At 39.5% G+C, this 18,290-nt stretch overlaps 2 protein-coding genes across 5 annotated transcripts; both read left to right on the forward strand.

The window, feature by feature from the left end:
• Positions 1 to 34: 34 nt before the first annotated feature.
• On the forward strand, positions 35 to 12,753 carry LOC121896308 (sodium-coupled neutral amino acid transporter 3-like). 3 transcript variants are annotated; one of them, XM_042410107.1, is made up of 17 exons: positions 35 to 377; positions 1,243 to 1,371; positions 4,965 to 5,087; positions 5,217 to 5,301; positions 5,431 to 5,546; positions 6,723 to 6,796; positions 6,904 to 6,996; positions 7,133 to 7,217; positions 7,331 to 7,413; positions 7,619 to 7,677; positions 7,779 to 7,904; positions 8,162 to 8,241; positions 8,362 to 8,462; positions 8,648 to 8,772; positions 10,918 to 11,062; positions 11,182 to 11,285; positions 11,411 to 12,753. In XM_042410107.1, exons 3-17 carry the CDS (start codon positions 5,047 to 5,049, stop codon positions 11,513 to 11,515), a joined length of 1,422 nt encoding a protein of 473 aa, XP_042266041.1. In that variant the 5' UTR covers positions 35 to 377; positions 1,243 to 1,371; positions 4,965 to 5,046; the 3' UTR covers positions 11,516 to 12,753. The 3 variants fall into 3 exon arrangements, with proteins under 3 accessions (XP_042266041.1, XP_042266040.1, XP_042266042.1); XM_042410106.1 differs by having other exon boundaries at positions 35 to 370; XM_042410108.1 differs by lacking the exons at positions 35 to 377; positions 1,243 to 1,371 and adding an exon at positions 1,405 to 3,138.
• A 198-nt stretch (positions 12,754 to 12,951) lies between these two features.
• On the forward strand, positions 12,952 to 18,287 carry LOC121895914 (wiskott-Aldrich syndrome protein-like). 2 transcript variants are annotated; one of them, XM_042409457.1, is made up of 12 exons: positions 12,952 to 13,201; positions 14,108 to 14,248; positions 14,430 to 14,516; positions 14,713 to 14,809; positions 15,162 to 15,191; positions 15,294 to 15,329; positions 15,441 to 15,639; positions 15,779 to 15,957; positions 16,064 to 16,441; positions 16,574 to 16,635; positions 16,744 to 16,855; positions 16,944 to 18,287. In XM_042409457.1, the coding sequence occupies exons 1-12, from the start codon at positions 13,100 to 13,102 to the stop codon at positions 17,000 to 17,002; spliced, it is 1,482 nt and encodes a 493-aa protein (XP_042265391.1). In that variant the 5' UTR covers positions 12,952 to 13,099; the 3' UTR covers positions 17,003 to 18,287. The 2 variants fall into 2 exon arrangements, with proteins under 2 accessions (XP_042265391.1, XP_042265390.1); XM_042409456.1 differs by having other exon boundaries at positions 16,064 to 16,635.
• The last annotated feature ends 3 nt before the right edge of the window (positions 18,288 to 18,290 follow it).

Here is an 18,290-nt window from a genome sequence, read left to right on the forward strand (position 1 = left end):
ACAACGTTGAACTCGCCCAACCTAATGGAGACTGCTAGGTCTAACTGTACCCAACGTTTACTGAGCGTTTAATGAATCATTGTTTCTCCTATAATGATAACAACAAGAACTTCCGCCAGGCCAAAAAAATATTTTTTTAATGTCAAAAATAACGCCAAATATCCATTCATTCGGAAATCAAAAGTGTTTGGGAGTATCTGCGCAGTGCTGTTCCGGTACGTGAGTCTACCTCTGTGTCGTTGCCTGGGAAACTATTGGTAGCGTAACTCCGCCAAGGAATACGGCATTGCGTAGTATGTTTGCGTAGCGAGCGGGAAAAACTGAGCGGCAGGAAAGGTTAGGAAAGGATGTGAGCGGAGCAGTGGAAAAGGTTAGCAGTAAGTTGTCTGGCAGTAAATGTACAACACAGACTCCAGTGAACAGTCAATAAATGCTAAAAAAGTCTGTTGTTTCCCCAAGTGCTGGAAAAGTGAAGGGGGATAGCTCCAAAGTTAGCAACAATGGGTTAGCCTGTGCACTCTGTCCCTTTATTACCCCCCCTCCCCGCGGCTAATCGATTAGTTGAAGATATATGATAATTGGTTCAACTCTTCTTGCCCTCATTTTATGATGCTGTATAGAGTATGAAATTGGTCTGTGTAAGAGTGGTTGGGTCAAAGTACCTCATATCATATGGCTTCTGATGGCCTCATATGTCAGTTATTTTGTGATCTTTATTAAGGATTGCAGATTGAGTATTTAATATTCTCATATGGATGCTGTTGTTGGTCTATTTGTGTGATTTACCTTAATAACCAGCAATCTAGATTGTGTCCAGTAGATGGCAATGGTACTGTAACGTTAGTGTATGATGACAGAAAACTGAAGCTCAGAGGAGAAATGGAAAGTAACTTTTCACAGAATTTTATTGACACTACTAACTGCACACCCACAGTTTAACCACTGCCATGTCAGCCAGTAAGCAGTATTCTAATGAGAATTTAGATTTCATGTCTCAGCTTTAGGCCTATATTAGAAAGACTTCTTGAATATTTCAGAGTTCTCCTGCTGTGAAAAATGTGTATGTGTATGAAAGGTATGTAAAAGTAGATTACAGTATTTCATAAAGCAACAGAGCACCACATGTGGCCTGATCAGTGTGCTGGAACTGGGAGTGGCTAGGCTTGTGACATGGCAGGAAATTTCTTAACGCGCGCAATTACTACCTCCCTCCTTCCCCCATTTTCCTCTCTCTTTTTACAGCTGCAGAGAACGTCATGGCACTGTGAAGAGCAGATTTTTGTGAAGTGATCCAGCCAACCAGTTTTAACTTATACACTGTTACGTCTGTCTAAACTGAAGACATCCCTCTGTCTGACTGTTACTGGAGAGGTGAGTACCAGACGAAGGCTTCCAGGCCAGCACTCTGCAGCTGCCAGAACACAATTTCCCATTCATACACAAGTAACAATAGCGAAAAAAATTGTTATTATTAGCTCCACTGATAAAGCACTGTGTATTTACAGTAAAACTAAGGATAACACTCTTTCAGCAAGGTTCTACTTTAACCATTCAGCTGAGGATATACTAATGCTCTCATTCGCAGTTTTTTTGTGACATGCTGGCAGTATGCACAGCACAGAGGTGGGATTTTAAATGACTCACTAAAATGGGATGAAGATCTTGGCTCTGAATGCTGGCATGACTGTTAGATATAAAAATTACATTAAATGTTTGATCCATGGTTTTACTGGTACAAAATGTGTCCTGATCAACTGTGTTTTACACAAATATGTCATTCCACAGTAAGTTAGTTCGTTGATTTGTCCTGGAATGACTTTCTAGGTCATTTAAGGTGAATGAGGGGACCATCATCTTTTCATTATTTAAATTCACTCAATCTGTACAGACCTTAATCTTCACATCTTGAGTGTAAACTGCTCCAGATAGCCTGACCTTGACAAAATTATTGAAGTGTGGAAGTGATGTTTTGTTTTTTCTTATATCGTGATGTCCCGTTTTCTGAAATTGAGCCCTAGAAATTCTTTACAAGGTAAGAAAATAATCTGTCATCTTTGTGTGCTCCCGCTAGATGAGATCTTTTTTTAACAGAAAGACACGTTTACCCATGAAGGATTTGTGTCATGTTGAGATAAAGAGAATATGGGTGTTTCTTGGGTGTGCGGGCAAAGCCCGTATGGCAGTTGGCTGAACTTTATCAGTCAACGGAAATGTCCCTGAGAAGTGGATAACATTTTGAGTTTTGACAGAATCTCCGCATCACAGATCACAGATCACAGAATCTCCTTATCTGATATATACATATGGAGATGTCCTCTGGGTTTTCTATTATTTATCAAGTGAAAAAAAAGCTGCTGGAAGTGTGAAAGAGCATTTACAGGAGCTTTCTATATGTGTTATGTTGCATGACTTGTTCATTTCTCCTCCTCTCATGTCAGTCCAGGTCTTACTGTTTGTTTGGGATCAAGCACATGATAACTTGCAAACATGCACAATGTTTCCACTCTTAAGCACAATCACATGTGGGCTATCTTAAAAAAGCACTTATCTCCTAAGCTAATTAACATCACTGTGACTTCCAGCAGGATGCAAACTGTCTGCGAGTATCCGCCCCAAGCTGTAACAAAGCCCACCTCAGGTGACACCCACTGCGCCCCTCCTCTCTACTTGCATAGACTGTAATGACATGGTAATTATTCTCTAGTATGAACACCAAAAGAAAGACCCTGTTGAATTGATGGGCTCCTGGGTTTACCTGTAGCCCTGAACTGCAGACTGTCCCTGAAAACTTCAAGCAATTCCTCTTTTTTGTTTAGTCATTAGTTTTGACACCTTTTGAGTGCAGACACAGGATGAGTGAATCCTTGCAGTCTCTTTGCATTGGACACTACCTGTGGCTGGTATAACAAAGGGTTAAGTGTGGGTGTTCCCATTTCCCGCTCACTCCCTCCCAGCCTCTAATCTCTCTCACTCTCTCCTCTCTTCACTACCAAGGAGCTTTGGAGAGCCTCCTAAGAACTAAGCTATATATAAACATTGGAAGAGTCAGAAAATTGAAATTTAACTTGTGCAAGGATTTATTGTGTCAATATTCAAGACGTTTCTCTGTGAAAACTAGCCTTGTTCTTGTCCACAAAGGTAAGTTCTTTAAAATGTGTGTGTGTGTCCTTGTGTTTTAGATGTTGAGGAAGAGAGGGGAAGGGCTAACTGTCAATAGTGACCTGGTCTTGCGTCAGACAAGAGCCATGTGGTACACACTGCTGGATAGTAAAGCTATTGTGATATCTACCGTTAGTTTACCTTAACATGTGTTGTTCATTTAAAATATAATTATAGATTATTTAATGTATTATACAAATACATTTTCTAATTACACCATATGGCACACTTTTTAAAGGGCATTAGGGCTGCTTGTTGGGAAACATATAAATAGATGGAAAGTACAGGGGTATTTTTTTTTTTTCCTTTTTATTACTTTTTTACTCTATTTTCACTGTTTGTAGCAGCTGCTAGCTGTCTTGGCTGATGAAATTTGTAACATGAGCTTCTAGTTAACCAGGTTTGTCTAGTTACTTCATTACCCATCACCATTAAAATGCAAAGCATGGCCAAGTTGTAAAATCTGTGAGAGTGGTATCAATCCACTAAAACTGTCTTTTTGTGAAATCTGAAAGTATTCCTGACATTTAGTCAATGCTTTTTTGGTTGTGTGTGTTGGCTACAGGCCATGGGAAAGTTGTCGGGTATGTAGCTAAAGAAAGTTACTCAAACCAAACTTGACCTGAGGCCAGTATGCAGGGAAAAGGCTACTCTGTATTTAGACTAAATAGCACCATTTACACAGGAATCCTTTGTTTATATCTGTGGCACAGTGCTATCAACCACCAAGTTGTATGGATCTTTGTACGTCAGCAAGCCTGTTCAGTGATGAGCGTAGGAAATTCTGGTTTTGTGTGAAACTCCTTTGGAATGACACAATGTAGTGTGAATGTGTCCTTAGGGGTCAGATGTGAAAATCCTGAGGGCAGTATGGCCCACAGAGAAGGCAAGTATCCCATGACCCCGTGGCAAGAGCACAGACCTACGCTCATTCCCAGAGCCCGTCCATGCCAGCTTTGTGTGGCCCGCAGCAGATTAGAGCAACATAAGTCCTCTGACAACATTTGTTATTTAAAGCCTTTCATGTCACACAAGCTTTAAATGGACTTCATCCCAAGCATAAGTTTCCCTTTTTGCTGGAATCGTATTTTGTGAACCATCACAGTAATCTGGATGTTTTCTGTCCTCATATCTGAAGTAGGGAGTAAACCTCCAAAATAATGTTTTGTCAAAGGATTACTACATTGCCAAAAGAAAAAAAGAAACATTCTTGTTGGCCTTGGCAAGTAGAAAAATTACAGAGTATGCGTCTCAAGACTTTATAAATAGGGCTGTCCTTTTCAAGCCGCATAGCATTTTCGTTTCCATTAGTCATATTCAGTGTTCCTGGAGTGCCATGGCTTCGTTCTGTTTAAGTACAGGTAGCTAGTGTTTGACATCTGTCTGACAGTGTAAATTTATTCTATAGTCATTATAATATAGACCAGAGCCAAAGCCTTACATCCATCTCATAAAGCATTACATACATACGTCACAATTGTTCTACGACTTCTGGGAAAAGCCATTCTGAGATCTTGTCTGAGAGTTAACAAGTTAAGACAAGATCTCGGGAAAGGTGATGCATACTGAAACAACATAAAAAAGCGTTAAAGACTGAGGTCAGCCTGCTTGCAATTTTCTTCACAAATAATGGAAGATTGGCAAGATAAGTGCATGAGGTGTGTTGGAATGTAGTGTATGTGGTGTAAAAACAATCCCAGTTGACATCATACCTCCTCCATGTATACATAATGGCGACATTTGTGGGAGAGTTTCATGAGTAAGTAAGTATAATAAATTAAACACATGTTTTTCTCCACTTCCAGCGAGGTGAAAGTTTGAAGAGGAATTCAGCCCAGCAAAAGTAGATCTTCAAAGTCTCTAAAGTCATAACTCAAGCAAACCAGAATGGAGCTTCAAAAGATGAATGGACATAGCAGGGAAGAGGGGTAAGACTCACAGATGAACAGTTATTACAGATGGGTATATCATATCACAACAAAAGCATTAAAAGTTCAACTCAAAGTCGATCATGTGTTTTTTTCCAAGTTCTAACCAAAGATTGTTTTTCATCGTAGCTTCGATGGGCTGGATGCCCTGGCTGAACAAGAGGAGTTTCTCCCACATAAACCTGGTGTCAAGAAAGAAATGCACTTCACAGATGTAAGTGCTTTTACTCAGTCATATGTTAGAAAATGCAGATTGATTTACCGGAGTAAAATGAGATTTCGTATCTGTTGATGTGTTTTTTTTTTTGCTCATGGATTGATTTTTCTCGAACGTCCTCCGCAGTTCGAGGGGAAAACTTCATTTGGAATGTCCATCTTTAATCTCAGCAATGCCATAATGGGCAGTGGAATTTTGGGACTGGCTTTTGCGATGGCCAACACCGGAATCATTCTTTTTCTGTGAGTATGGAAGCCAATCACGCAGTTGCGATTTGGGCTTAACTTTACTCTCTTGCCGTGTTTGTCAGTGCGCGTGTTTGTCTCTACCTGTACAGGTGCATGTATTCGTTTACAGCACTGTTTCCCCTTTAATATTGTCCCCTCTTTTACAAAGGGGGCACTATTCATTCTGGCTTCTTGTGATTTATATTCAGTATTTGTGTAAAGGCAAATATGCACATTCCTCAAGGTTACAAGAATAGAGTTGGGCTGTTTGTCTTGTGTGTGTTTTGACTTTAAAAGTTGTATACCAACCCCTTCATTAAGGGGCTATTTTAGGTAGGAAATTTGGTTCAAGGTTTATATTAGAATTAGATTAGATTAAAGTTTGTCAGTGTATACAGATTGGATGTAGTCAATGGAGGGTCCTTATAAGGCTAGAAGTAGGGCCACACGGGTGTGTGTGTGTGTGTATCATCTAGCTGTCTGTGTTTATTTGTGTTTGCACAGGTATGTGTGTTGGCAGGGAGAGGGACTCTGTATTTGAGTATGTGTGTATTTCCGTCTGTCTACCTGTGCGAGTTGTAGGTGTACACAACAGTATGGAGCCTGATCTGTCAGAATGTACATTAGAGCTCATACACACGCAGCTTCCCTAAATCAGATTTGAGTGGTTAAATATAGCTCGTAGTGATCAGATCCAAGACATGCCTGCCTGGATCAGTCCTGCACTATGTGGCGGGGGTGGGGGGGGTGGTGGAAGCCAGTCGCGCAAAGCTGAGCTCTCTTGTTTGGTAGGGGGAAAAGACAATGAGACAGATAATCACAAGAATTGCTTAACAACAGAATTAAGTTCCTAAAAATAATTTTATTTCTGTTTTTGTTTCTGTTCTGTATTACAAATCACAATTTGCCTCAGGACATTACAAACTGTACAGCAAAACAACATCCCCTATTCTTAGACTGTCCATTCAAATAAGGACAAAAACTCCCTTAAAAAACACTTAAACAGGGAGAAAATTGAGAAACCTCAGGAAGAGCAACAGAGGAGAAATCCCACGACATTATATAATGATCACTGTTTTAACTTTTAAAACAATAATGTCCAGATTTGTGAGCCCATTAATATATTTTTGTCATGTACCTTTTACAGACGAAGTACATCTCCTAACAGATCTCCATTGTTCTGTGTTTCAGAATCCTGTTATTGAGCATTGCTATTCTGTCTGCATATTCAATTCACCTCCTGCTGAAAAGTGCTGGAGTTGTCGGTAAGGCAGAGCCATAATCAGCACATATAATTTACCATATAAAGCCACGTAGTCATTTCTGTATTCATAACTTATTACAATCATATATAATGTTTGTGTGTTTTCAGGCATCCGGGCATACGAGCAGCTTGGGAATCGGGCTTTTGGTTCCCCAGGAAAAATGCTGGCCGGCTGCATCATAACAATACACAACATTGGAGGTACTTTCAGGCCATTTTCAACCTTTTTTTGCTTAATTTAACAGCCGTCAGCAGACAGTGGAAGCATATCTAATCAGATAAGATTGAACACATAAATAAATAGCATAAGATAAGATTGTTTTCACTTCCTTTTTAGCAATGTCCAGCTACCTCTTCATCGTCAAGTCTGAGCTACCATTGGTTATTCGAGCTTTCCTTCAAAGTGAAAACACACACACAGGGTGAGTGTCAAAGTGATATTCTGGCTTTGATCCATGTGTAGTTCAGTAGTTTCATTTTTTTGTTAAGTGGTGTACTGACTTTTTTTTCATCTGTTTGTCTGGCCATCTCTTAGAGAGTGGTTCTTGAATGGAAACTACTTGATCATCATCGTTAGCGTTCTCATCATCCTTCCTCTTGCACTCATGAAAGAACTTGGTATGTTTTTCACTCTGTCATCACAGTTTCATTTTTTATATTCCTCATACTCTGTACATGTACATCATGTCCACTACCTGTTTTTGTTGTGTTTACTTTCATGTCTAAAATTGAAACATGATCACTTTCAGAATCTGTTTTCTGTCTGTGACATAAATAATGACATAAATTTATTCTGCAACATCTTGTGCTCATTGCACTCCAGGTTACCTGGGCTATACGAGTGGCTTCTCCCTCTCCTGCATGCTGTTTTTCCTCATTTCGGTGAGTCTATACTGTTGAGCCGACACAGATACGTGCAATATCATCAACTGGTCCTCCATTAAATATTTATCTTTGATTAACCAATGGGTGTGTCTCCCCAGGTTATATACAAGAAATTCGACATCGAGTGTCCACTGAAAAACCATGACGTAACTCCTATTGACAACTACACTGGCATTAATAGTACGGACTTCTGTAAGCCCAAGCTATTCACCACGAACTCAGAGGTTAGAGGAAAAACATTTTTTTGCTTCTCGTTCCCTGAAATTGTCAGCTATGTTTTTATTTCTTGGTTAGCAGAGCAGATTCACAGCCACATGTTCTGCACTAGAGCGTGATATGTCAACAGCATTAAAGTGTGTTATGTCAACAGAAACGTTGGGTATAAAACAGGCATTTAATTGATGGATGTAAAATGCTGTGCAGTCTTCTTTAAACAGCGAGTTGTGGGTTACTCATTGACCTTTGGATGTTTGGCTTTTAGACAGCGTACACCATCCCAATTCTGGCCTTCGCTTTCGTCTGCCACCCTGAAGTGCTACCAATCTACACTGAGCTACGAGAGTAAGTGAGAATGTCATAATCCGTTTCACAAAATCCAAACGTGGTTTTTTTACTTAAACACACAGAGCTGCTGAAAGTTATTTTAAAATTAATGTTGTTTTCTGTTTGTTTTTAACCCAGTGCCACCAAGAAACGCATGCAGGCTGTTGCCAACATCTCCATCTTGGCCATGTTTGTCATGTACCTGCTAACTGCTCTTTTTGGTTACCTCACCTTTTATGGTAAGATACACTGAACTCCTGAGAATAAAGGTCACCTTGTTCCTATTTTTTGAATCACAAGATGTGAAATGAATGACCCACTTGTTCTCACCTCACATTAGTCATGGCACATATTTTGCAGTGTTACAAATGAAGGACTAGACCATGCAAGATATGTAAGGGGGTGTGTGGTTTTCTGTGGGTAGGTGCTGTGGAGTCCGAGCTGTTACACACCTACAGTAGAGAGGGCCTCTCGGATGTGCTGATCCTCTGTGTGCGTCTGGCTGTGCTGATGGCTGTCACTCTGACCGTCCCTGTGGTTCTCTTCCCGGTAAGACATCTATCCTGTTAGTTTAGTGTGAATATTTAGATCAACCACAGCACCAGTAATAGAAATAGTTCTTATACTTTCCTTAAATATCTAACACTTTCCACACATTAAAATAAACACAGTTTACATAAAAAACAAAAGTAGGTACAGATAAATTAAATACAATTTACACACACACAAGAGATGAAAAGAATATAGAGCTGAAACTATTAGTTGAATAATCAATTAAATACACAGGAAATTAATTGGCAACTATTTAGATTATTAGTTAATTGTTTAAGTTATGTTTTTAAGCCAAAATGGAAGAAAAAATCACTGCATTCAGGTTCTCAAATGTGAATATTTTCAAATTTCCTTGTCTTCTGTGATAGTAAACTAAATATCTTTGGGTTTTAGACAGTTGATTGGACAAAACAAGACATTGTGAGGATGTCACCTTTGGCTCTGTGGACTGATTTTTTTTGCTATTTGCTGACATTCTTTTGACCAATCAATTAATCAAGAAAACAAAAATAATACTTGCACCCCTAAAAGCAAACATGAAAATATTAACTTTTCAAAAAACACATTCCAAGAATATATAAAAGTAAAAACAGTATGTAAAAGAACCTTGACATCACCACATTAAAGTGACACCTCTTCTAACAAATAGTTATCTAAAGAAAAGGTCTTACCTAAGAAAAAGTTTTATAGGATAAACTGTAGTCAGTAATTATTTTTAAAAAATGAGATAACCATACATTAACGATTCAAATTCAAAGTGTACACTATTGTCATCTGTGTAGCAATTCAAATCAACATTATGATGGTAGCGAGTGGTAAAGACTTAAGGTTATTGGACTCAGAATCGAGCCACGGGGCACTCCACATGCAACATTTTTTCCAGGTTGCTACAATAAAAGTCTTAATTGAGGGATAGGCCTGAAACCAGTTTAATACTTTTGACATACATTTTTTCATTCAGCGACATAAACGAGATACTTAGTGACATAGAGGTAGCTACGTATAGCAATAGCCCGAGGTCTCTTACTTCACTTTCTTACAGTGTCGTCCAGGCAGATCTTGAACTCACTACCTGCACATTGCAAGTCCAGAACATGGCTAATGCAGCCTCTACACCACATAATATATGTTGTCAAATTAGTCTTTTTTCCATCGAAGCATTGAAACTGCTTTACAGTTTTAGTGCTGTGTCTGCCAGAGTGAAACCTCCAGCTGTTTCTGTTTCAGTAGTGTGCTGACTGTATCGAGATTTTTAAGCATTCGCCATCAAACTTCTGAATTATCTATAGATGATAAAAATTACCAGAGGTGTCGTTTCAAGATTACATCCGTTTTTAAACATTCACTTTCAAGCAATTATTGAGAACACACAACAAACACATACTGTGGTTATTAGACTTTTACAGGGTAAATTAAAAGAGTAATTTCCGCTTACTTGTTTCCTTCCAGAGTTAGATGAGAAGATTGATACCACTCCCATATCTGTTCGTTTAATATGAAGCTGTAGCCATGAGACTGTTAGCTTAGCTTAACATTAATACTGGAAATATGGGGAGACAGCTAGCCTGGCTCTGTCCAAAGGTTAAAAGATCTGTCTATCAGCATCTCTAAAGTCAACTACTTAACACATTATATCTCATTTGTTTGTAAAAATGTGGAGTTGCAGTTTTAGGGGGGTATTTTCATGTGCCAGACTATTTTTAGGCCCTGAGCAAGGAATTCCTGTATTCTCCACAGGTTGCCTGTGGTGAGCCTTAAAGTGTTGGTAGGCAGATTTTTTTAACCCATGAGGAGCCAGCGAGCTGTTTCCAGTCTTTATGCTAAGCTAAGCTAACCAGCTGCTGGTTCATATTAAACAGACAGATATGAGAGTTGACCTTCTTATCCAAAAAACCCCCAGAAATGCCCCAAAATGTCAAAATGACAGAAAATAACTGCTAAAATGTTAGCTTGTTGATATAGAGTTGTGTTGACATGTATAGAAGCTGATGCTACACATGGCTTTATCCAACAGCATTTCTGTGATATTTTACTGTTCACTCTTACCTGTGGTGATTAAAGAAAATCTGCCATTACTTTTCTATAGTTTCGCTTATGTATCCTGATGCTATAGATTTAAACATTCCTCCCTTCCTTCTGCAGATCCGCAGGGCCGTGCTCCAGATCATATTCCCTGAGAAGCCTTTCCACTGGGCCAGACACATCGCCATTGCATTTTGTCTCATCTTCTTGGTCAACCTTCTTGTTATCTTCGTGCCCTCCATTCGTGACATTTTTGGCCTCATTGGTATGTGTACACAAGACTGTCTGGTCTGGGCTTCCCTGCACTATGTCATCTGTGTGTAATCACTTACTGTGTACAACCTTCATAAACTCAATTCTGTCCTCCTCCTCCTTCATCTGCAGGAGCCACATCTGCTCCAAGCCTCATCTTTATCCTACCTGGAATCTTCTACATCCGGATTGTTCCTGAGGACCAGGAGCCTTTGATGTCCAGATCTAAGATTCAGGTACTACTCAGTTCCTTCGGTCAGAAAGAATCATAAAAATACTATGAATTTATCTTGGAGATTTAACATCAATGTACTTTTATTTGTTGTTGATAAAGATGTTTTCTCTCATTCCTTTCCTATAGGCCGCGGTCTTTGCTGCAGTGGGATTCATCTTCATGATTATGAGTTTGTCATTTATCATCATTGACTGGGTGACTGGAGAGTCTAAAAGTCGAGGCGGTCACTAGTTGTTGTGACAGAAAAAAGGTATTACGAACAGAAAGCCAACCAAAGCTCTCCCTTTCATTAAATTACCCCTGATCTGCCGAATTCTCAACCAAAGCCAGACAGGAACGTTCGGCTGCATAAGACGAAGGATATGTGAAGAACCTTCGCCTACATAAAAAAAAGAAAAAAAAAAAAAAGAAAGTATTTTGACATGTGATGGGGGAAACAAAAGATCCTGTAACGGAGGCGAGAATACAGATGCATGACAAAACAAAGCATTGTGTTCTGATGGCCCCCAGTGAGGATGTTGTTTGACGGCATGTGTAGAAATGGATGAATGGCAACAGCATGACTCAAATGGAAATCCCATTTTAGAGTATCAATGTGTACAGTTCCATGGAATAGCTCAGTCACTGCCAAAATCAACTATCTACTTCCCTACCATCTTAGATTTTACAGGACGTAAATTCTACATTGTCATAAGACAATCATTTCATTTTCCCGGGAGTTTGCTTTATATCATACCAAATAAGACATTTCAGTTTGTTCATTCATCAGTTTTTATTTTGTTGTGCATTAAAGACAAATCTGCTGGTACAGTGTTATCCAAATTACTCCGAACTTCTCAGATTCAGCTAAATATGACCAGCCAGGATTAGTCTACAGTACCACATCAACCATTCCAATCTGTCAAAATGCAATTTTTGATGACTTTTACATGGATTAATGAGATATTTTATTAATGTATTCCGACACTTAGCATGACTATTGTGAAGGTGATCATCTTCAAAGAGTCTGAGGTGACCTTTTATAAATGATGCAACAGATACAGTGCAATTTGTGGGGTTTTGCTGCTATTCATGAAGGTCAACAGATGATTACTGACAATCAGGAAGGTGGTTTGTACAATTTTTAAGTGTTTGTATATCGTCTGTTGTTGCAAACCAAAGAATATAATTAACGTGTCACATAAAGATAGGAAATAACACATATATTCAGCAAAGACCAACCAAATTGTGCTTGAAAAATGATGTGTTAAAAATGCTTTGTGTGTGTTTAGCAGTCCCATAAACTGTGCAGTATGGCAAATAATGATCTATGGATTTTAAGTTAAAATGTCTCTTCTCTGTTTTTTTTTTTTTGTTTTTTTTTTTTTGTTTGTTTAAAATTTGACTAAAATACTTTGTTATTCATCCTGTACATTTTTAAATTAATTTGAATGTTGTTATCTGTCAATAAAATATGTCTTTCATTTGTATATCTGTTTTGAGTTGATTATTCATCTACATAATGTGTTAAGCGCACAAAGAAGTTATCTGTATCGCTGTTAAAATGAATGCACCCACACATGAGAAATGCAATAGTGCACTGCCTCCCTCTGAAAATGGAAGTAACACTGCGTCTGAGAGACAGAAGAAAAGCGGGGGTTAGAGAAGTGCGGTTGTCCGTTTCCTGCTTTGAGTAGATGTGTGCATAGAACAGAGAAGAGAAACTTCCTTGACGCTATAGTTTATAGCTTTGTACTCTGACAGTGTTGAGAGGACGCCTTTTTCAGATGCTGTACACAATAATTTAAGAGACACTGGAGGATTTATCAGAGGACCATGAGTCGTGGATCTAAAGCTAAATTGGAGGGCGTCCAAAGCTCTCTGCTGACCTTACAGGAAAATGAAAAGCTGGAGGAGTTGATGGGCAGAAGGTGTGCTGTAAGTTGTGGACTGACCAGGGAGGGGGTTTGCCCACTGCGGGTATGATATCCACTGTACGTGTCCTAACTTGTGTGTTGCTCTCAGATAGAAGGTTTTATTCACAAATTGAGAGGAGGAGGTATCCAAAATAGCACAGGTTGTTCTGGTTGCCGCATGAAAATGGAAATTGTTTCAGCTTTCGAAAACTTCTCTCTCTTGCCTTTGGTTTTTAAACATCATCTCCTGAATCTGAATGAGCAAAGTTTATAGTTTAACACCGAGTTGAGAACTTTTACATTATATACTCATCTTAACTAACAAAAATGTTTAAGTTTGACTCTTTCTCAACAGCTTTTTGTTAGTTTATTTCCTCACTTTTTAAAATCACTTTTATATATTCAGGTAAATTTCAGGTTATTGTAATTATTCTGACATATATTTTCTTTCAAGTGACTTTAAGGTAATCTACTGTAAGTTGACGCAAAGGAAGTTTAAAATAATAACTTACATTAGGTCATCAAAAAGGAGGTAGCTGTAACAGGAAATTGTGACTGAACCATTTCTTCCTCTGCTGTCAGAATTAGACATTATCGTTGGGTTTAGTGTTACGCTATAGCAGAAGTTGCTTTGTTCCTTGATTTCTTTTAGCTACCAAGATAAACATAGATGTGTCAGACTGGCCTAACAAAGGAAGCAATAGAATACCATTTTTTCATGACATTTAATGACATTTTAATGACTTAGACATCTGTAAATGTAATGCACCACAGCACTTAAAGCTGTTATCTGAACAAATGAAAGCAAACAAGGAAGTGAATCCTCACCACAAAACTGCAAATTTACATTTCAACTGTAATAAAATGCTACGAAGAGCCCTATCAGCACTGAACTGCTTTCAATATATATCTGTGTCTGTGTGTTTAGTCCATGGCCACCGGAGTAGCACAGTTGTTCATGGCTCTGCCGAACAGTTCATCCATGTGGAGCTTGCAGCACACTGGAGTGGTCTGCTTCGTCAAAGACAACCCCCAGCGCTCCTACTTCATACGGATGTTTGATTTGAAGGTAACGTCTCAGACAATGGTGTACAGTATACCAAGATTTACATGACAATGCTGCATAACAATGTTTAGGCCCTGTGCTTGCAGTATGTTGTCCTGTGAATTGAAACTAAAGTAACAAGATGGCTCACATCTCACAGTATTATTATTGAGAGACTGAAATATTAATAATGTTTTTTCCACAGGCAGGGAGGCTGATTTGGGAGCAGGAGCTCTATAACCAAATTGTTTACTCACCACAACTGCCGTACTTTCATACCTTTGCTGCAGATGTAAGCACACCCTCATATGACCTCTTCCTCCAACTTTAGATTCAACTTTTGGTTTTAATTTCTTTTGGCCGGTTATGATGTTATGCCCTGAAAATATTTGTGTTAAATCATCATTAGATCATTGATGTAATTTTAGAGACAGACAGTTTTACAGACATGTGTATATGATTCATTGTTCATTTCTTACACAATGCAGGACTGTCAAGTTGGACTGAACTTTTCTGAGCAACGGGAAGCAGAAGCCTTCCAAAATGCTGTCGAGGAGAAAATCAACCAAAGACAAAACCGACAAGGTCAGTGAGTTCATAGCTGCCACGTTGTTGTTTATATTTATAATGAGCATGCATAAACTACATTTTCAACATTATGTTTCATTGCCATATTCGCTATACTGCAATATGTTATTTTATATATTTATGGGCTGATATGTTCTATGCATGTTTCTAGTAAAAATTAATTTCTTAAATGAGATTCATTTTTAGCCAAGTGAGTCCTTCGTTATTGTTAAATTCTATTAGATAAATTGTTTCTTTCTTCCTCATTTAGACAATAGGTGACAATATTGAAGGTTCTCATCCCTATAAATATTGTATTATAGTGTAAATTGATTCAAAATGGTTTCTCTCACCTCCTTGTTATTTACAGACAAGAAACAGCGCCCCCCGCAGCATAGTGGTAAGATACAATAAACTTGATGGATATTATATGTCATTCAAATATTTAGCATATTAAAAGAGTAAATGCATTAATTTCTTCTTTTTGTTCCCATAACTGTAGACAGAGGTTCCCTGCCTCCAGTCCCACATGAAAAAAGTGTGTAGCTCCTTCGCCTCAACATGTCTCTACTGTAACTATTACTACCACCAATGATGCATGACATTAAATCAATACTAATCTGCATGTTCTCTGTATCTCACATCTAAGCATCTGCCAGTCCTGGTAATATTCACATGGCCACTGTGGACATCCAGAACCCAGATATCCAGACCTCACGCTACCGTTCAATGCCTGCACCTGTTCATGCTTCCTTACCTCTGGGCAGCAAAGGGAAGAAGGACAAGAAGAGCAAGAAAAAGGGCCCCAAACTCTCCAAAGCAGACATAGGAGCACCCAGTGGATTTAAGTGAGTGTTTGAGCCAATTATTGTGTTGCCTTGATCTCACGCATTGAAGTTTGATTAATATCTACAGAGGATGTTGTTGTACAATGACTTTCCACAAGTGTCACCGTATTATTGTCTCCTTTTGTTTCCTTCCTGTCAGGCATGTTACTCATGTTGGCTGGGATCCCAACAACCTTGATCCCGACCTGTGGAAGCTGCTCTCCCAAGCTGGAATCAGTGAAGCTGAGATGAGGGATGAAGCGACCTCCCAGCTCATCTACAATGTCATTGAGCAGTCTGGAGGCATGGACGCAGTCAAAAGGGAGGTGAACAAAGGAGGTTAGACGGCATCATTTTATTCCTCCATATCAATCTCAGTACTCCCTACAGACTAATGTAAAGCTGGGCTGCACTGTAATGCATATCTTGTGCCACTGCATTGTAGCTTCTGGACCTCCACCCCCTCCACCTGGCAGACAAGGGCCTCTGCCTCCCGTGCCAGGCCCCGGTCCAGCCCCTCCACCTCCACGAGGTCGTTCTGGCCCCCTGCCTCCTGTCCCAGGCCAGTCACAGCGGGCATCTCCATCCTCCCAGCCACCTCCGCAACGTGGAGGCCTGCCACCCCCACCTCCGACAAGCAGAGGCGGTCTTCCACCACCGCCGCCACCAGCATACTCTGCACCTTCTCACTTCCCTTCACCGCCATCCTCGAAGTCTTCTCAGTCCTTCCAAAGCCCGCCTCCTCCCCCACCACCTTCTCACCAACAGCGCTCTATGGGTGTCCCACCTCCTCCTGCACCATCTACACCCAACAGAGGAGGAGGTGGAGGGCCTCCTCCTCCTCCTCCTCCTCCTCCGCCCCCTCCACCTCCCCAAACTTCAGACTTCCCACCACCTCCTCCCCTCGCTGGTGCTCCACCACCACCTCCCCCTTCATCCGGAGGAGGAGGAGGAGGAGGAGGAGACAGCAGGGGAGCTCTGCTGGATCAGATCCGACTGGGGAAGAAGCTCAGAAATGTAAAGCATACTTCTTTTCATTTTCTTTTTCTCCAAAACATTTCATATATGCCATATATAAACATACACATCTTGTCATACTACAACACATCCTGGTGTGTGTTACAGGTGACAGAGAGTCCTGATGCAGCTCCACCTACAACGCCGGAGTCAGGTGAGGGCATCGTTGGTGCTCTCATGATGGTCATGCAGAAGAGGAGTAAAGTCATCCATTCCTCTGGTAAATATTAGAACATTAATTCCACCTTTACATAAAGGGTGAGGTTGAAAAGTTTGTTTTCCTGACCATGTTTTGTCCTCTCTTTCAGATGAAAGTGAAGAGGATGGTGGAGATGAAGATGAGGACGACGACGAATGGGATGACTAGTTTAAAGGTCCTTGGTTAGTGTGGATTTTGAGCCTTGTTCTGTACGATTTTAGTTGTAAACCTCTGAATTGTAACACTGTTACAATATCTGTTGTTGGACTTGTTACATGCTCAGTTATTGCAAACTAGGGTATGACTTGTTTATGACTGAAACTGTGTAGCTGATTATATGAATAAACAATCAAACTCAATACAAAGGACTGGAAAGGACAATTTTAAGAGGATTCTGAAATGTTTATATATTTGTTCGAACATTTCCAGTGTAGGGATTTATCAGCATGACGGCACATACGTAGCACTGTGTTACTCACAATGAAGGTGAATGGTGGCTCTGACTGGAAAATATCTTGTTCCTTGCACTTCCTTTAAAAAGAGCCATTTAAAAATACAGCATATGACAGAACACCAACAATCAATATTAAATCTGAGCCATTTTCATTCCCGTTTTTATAATAACATACTGTACATATAAAATTATGTTCCTTGTATCATTTACTCATACATCTGTGCAAACATCCCAATTCCCTCTAATACCACCACCGACAAAGTGCATAACTGCAAGAACACTGTATGCTATTCATATCTTCAACACTCACATACTGTAGGTCACTATAGAGCACATGGCAGTAAGGGAGTCTTTATATGACAACATCCAATGGAATTAGCTTAACAGAACACATTACACCTTACAAACATCATTACACACCAAGGTTGAGAACAGAACAACAGTAAAATGTACAACTTGCAACAAACAACAACAGATACGCATGCAACCTATGCATTTATATCATCATATTATCTTCATACAATACAAGAGTAATCCAATGACCTGACCATATATATTATATTCACAATCAATATATTACATTTCTGTTTCAAGATACTTAAAAGGACCATACTTGTGGTTTTGCATGTTGTAGCCCGTTAACTACATGTTGCATATACCTACATGACACCAACTATTTTCCAAAACATTACTATTTTCCAGGCAGCAGCTGGTTTTAGTTCATTGTAGCATGAAAGTCAAACTATGAACAGTGTCTGTTATTTTTTTGTCACGGTAAAATTGTAACTGCATGGTAATCCAGTTGTGTTCTGAAAACTCTTCCTTCTTGGTGCATTCGAGGACTGACATTTAACAATCAGCTGGTAAAACTCCCTGCTTAAAACGAGCTGTTGTAAAATGAAACCTGGAAGACGAATAACAAGCAAACATGAACGTTGTGAAATGGATAATGTGCGTTTTTTTTAAAAGTTTCTTACAATAAAAAGCATTGAACAGTGATTC

This window comes from Thunnus maccoyii, chromosome 4 (assembly GCF_910596095.1).
Source record: "Thunnus maccoyii chromosome 4, fThuMac1.1, whole genome shotgun sequence".
Taxonomy (NCBI): Eukaryota; Metazoa; Chordata; class Actinopteri; order Scombriformes; family Scombridae; genus Thunnus; species Thunnus maccoyii.

Excerpts from the sequence above, each read along its gene's own strand:
- LOC121896308 (XM_042410107.1), top strand. The coding sequence starts at position 5,047 with ATGGAGCTTCAAAAGATGAATGGACATAGCAGGGAAGAGGG. Across the intron at positions 5,547-6,722 it reads ACCGGAATCATTCTTTTTCT|AATCCTGTTATTGAGCATTG; the intron begins GTGAGTATGGAA and ends TCTGTGTTTCAG. Across the intron at positions 7,678-7,778 it reads TGCTGTTTTTCCTCATTTCG|GTTATATACAAGAAATTCGA; the intron begins GTGAGTCTATAC and ends GTGTCTCCCCAG.
- LOC121895914 (XM_042409456.1), top strand. The coding sequence starts at position 13,100 with ATGAGTCGTGGATCTAAAGCTAAATTGGAGGGCGTCCAAAGCTCTCTG. Across the intron at positions 14,810-15,161 it reads CCAAAGACAAAACCGACAAG|ACAAGAAACAGCGCCCCCCG; the intron begins GTCAGTGAGTTC and ends TGTTATTTACAG. Across the intron at positions 16,636-16,743 it reads TGGGGAAGAAGCTCAGAAAT|GTGACAGAGAGTCCTGATGC; the intron begins GTAAAGCATACT and ends TGTGTGTTACAG.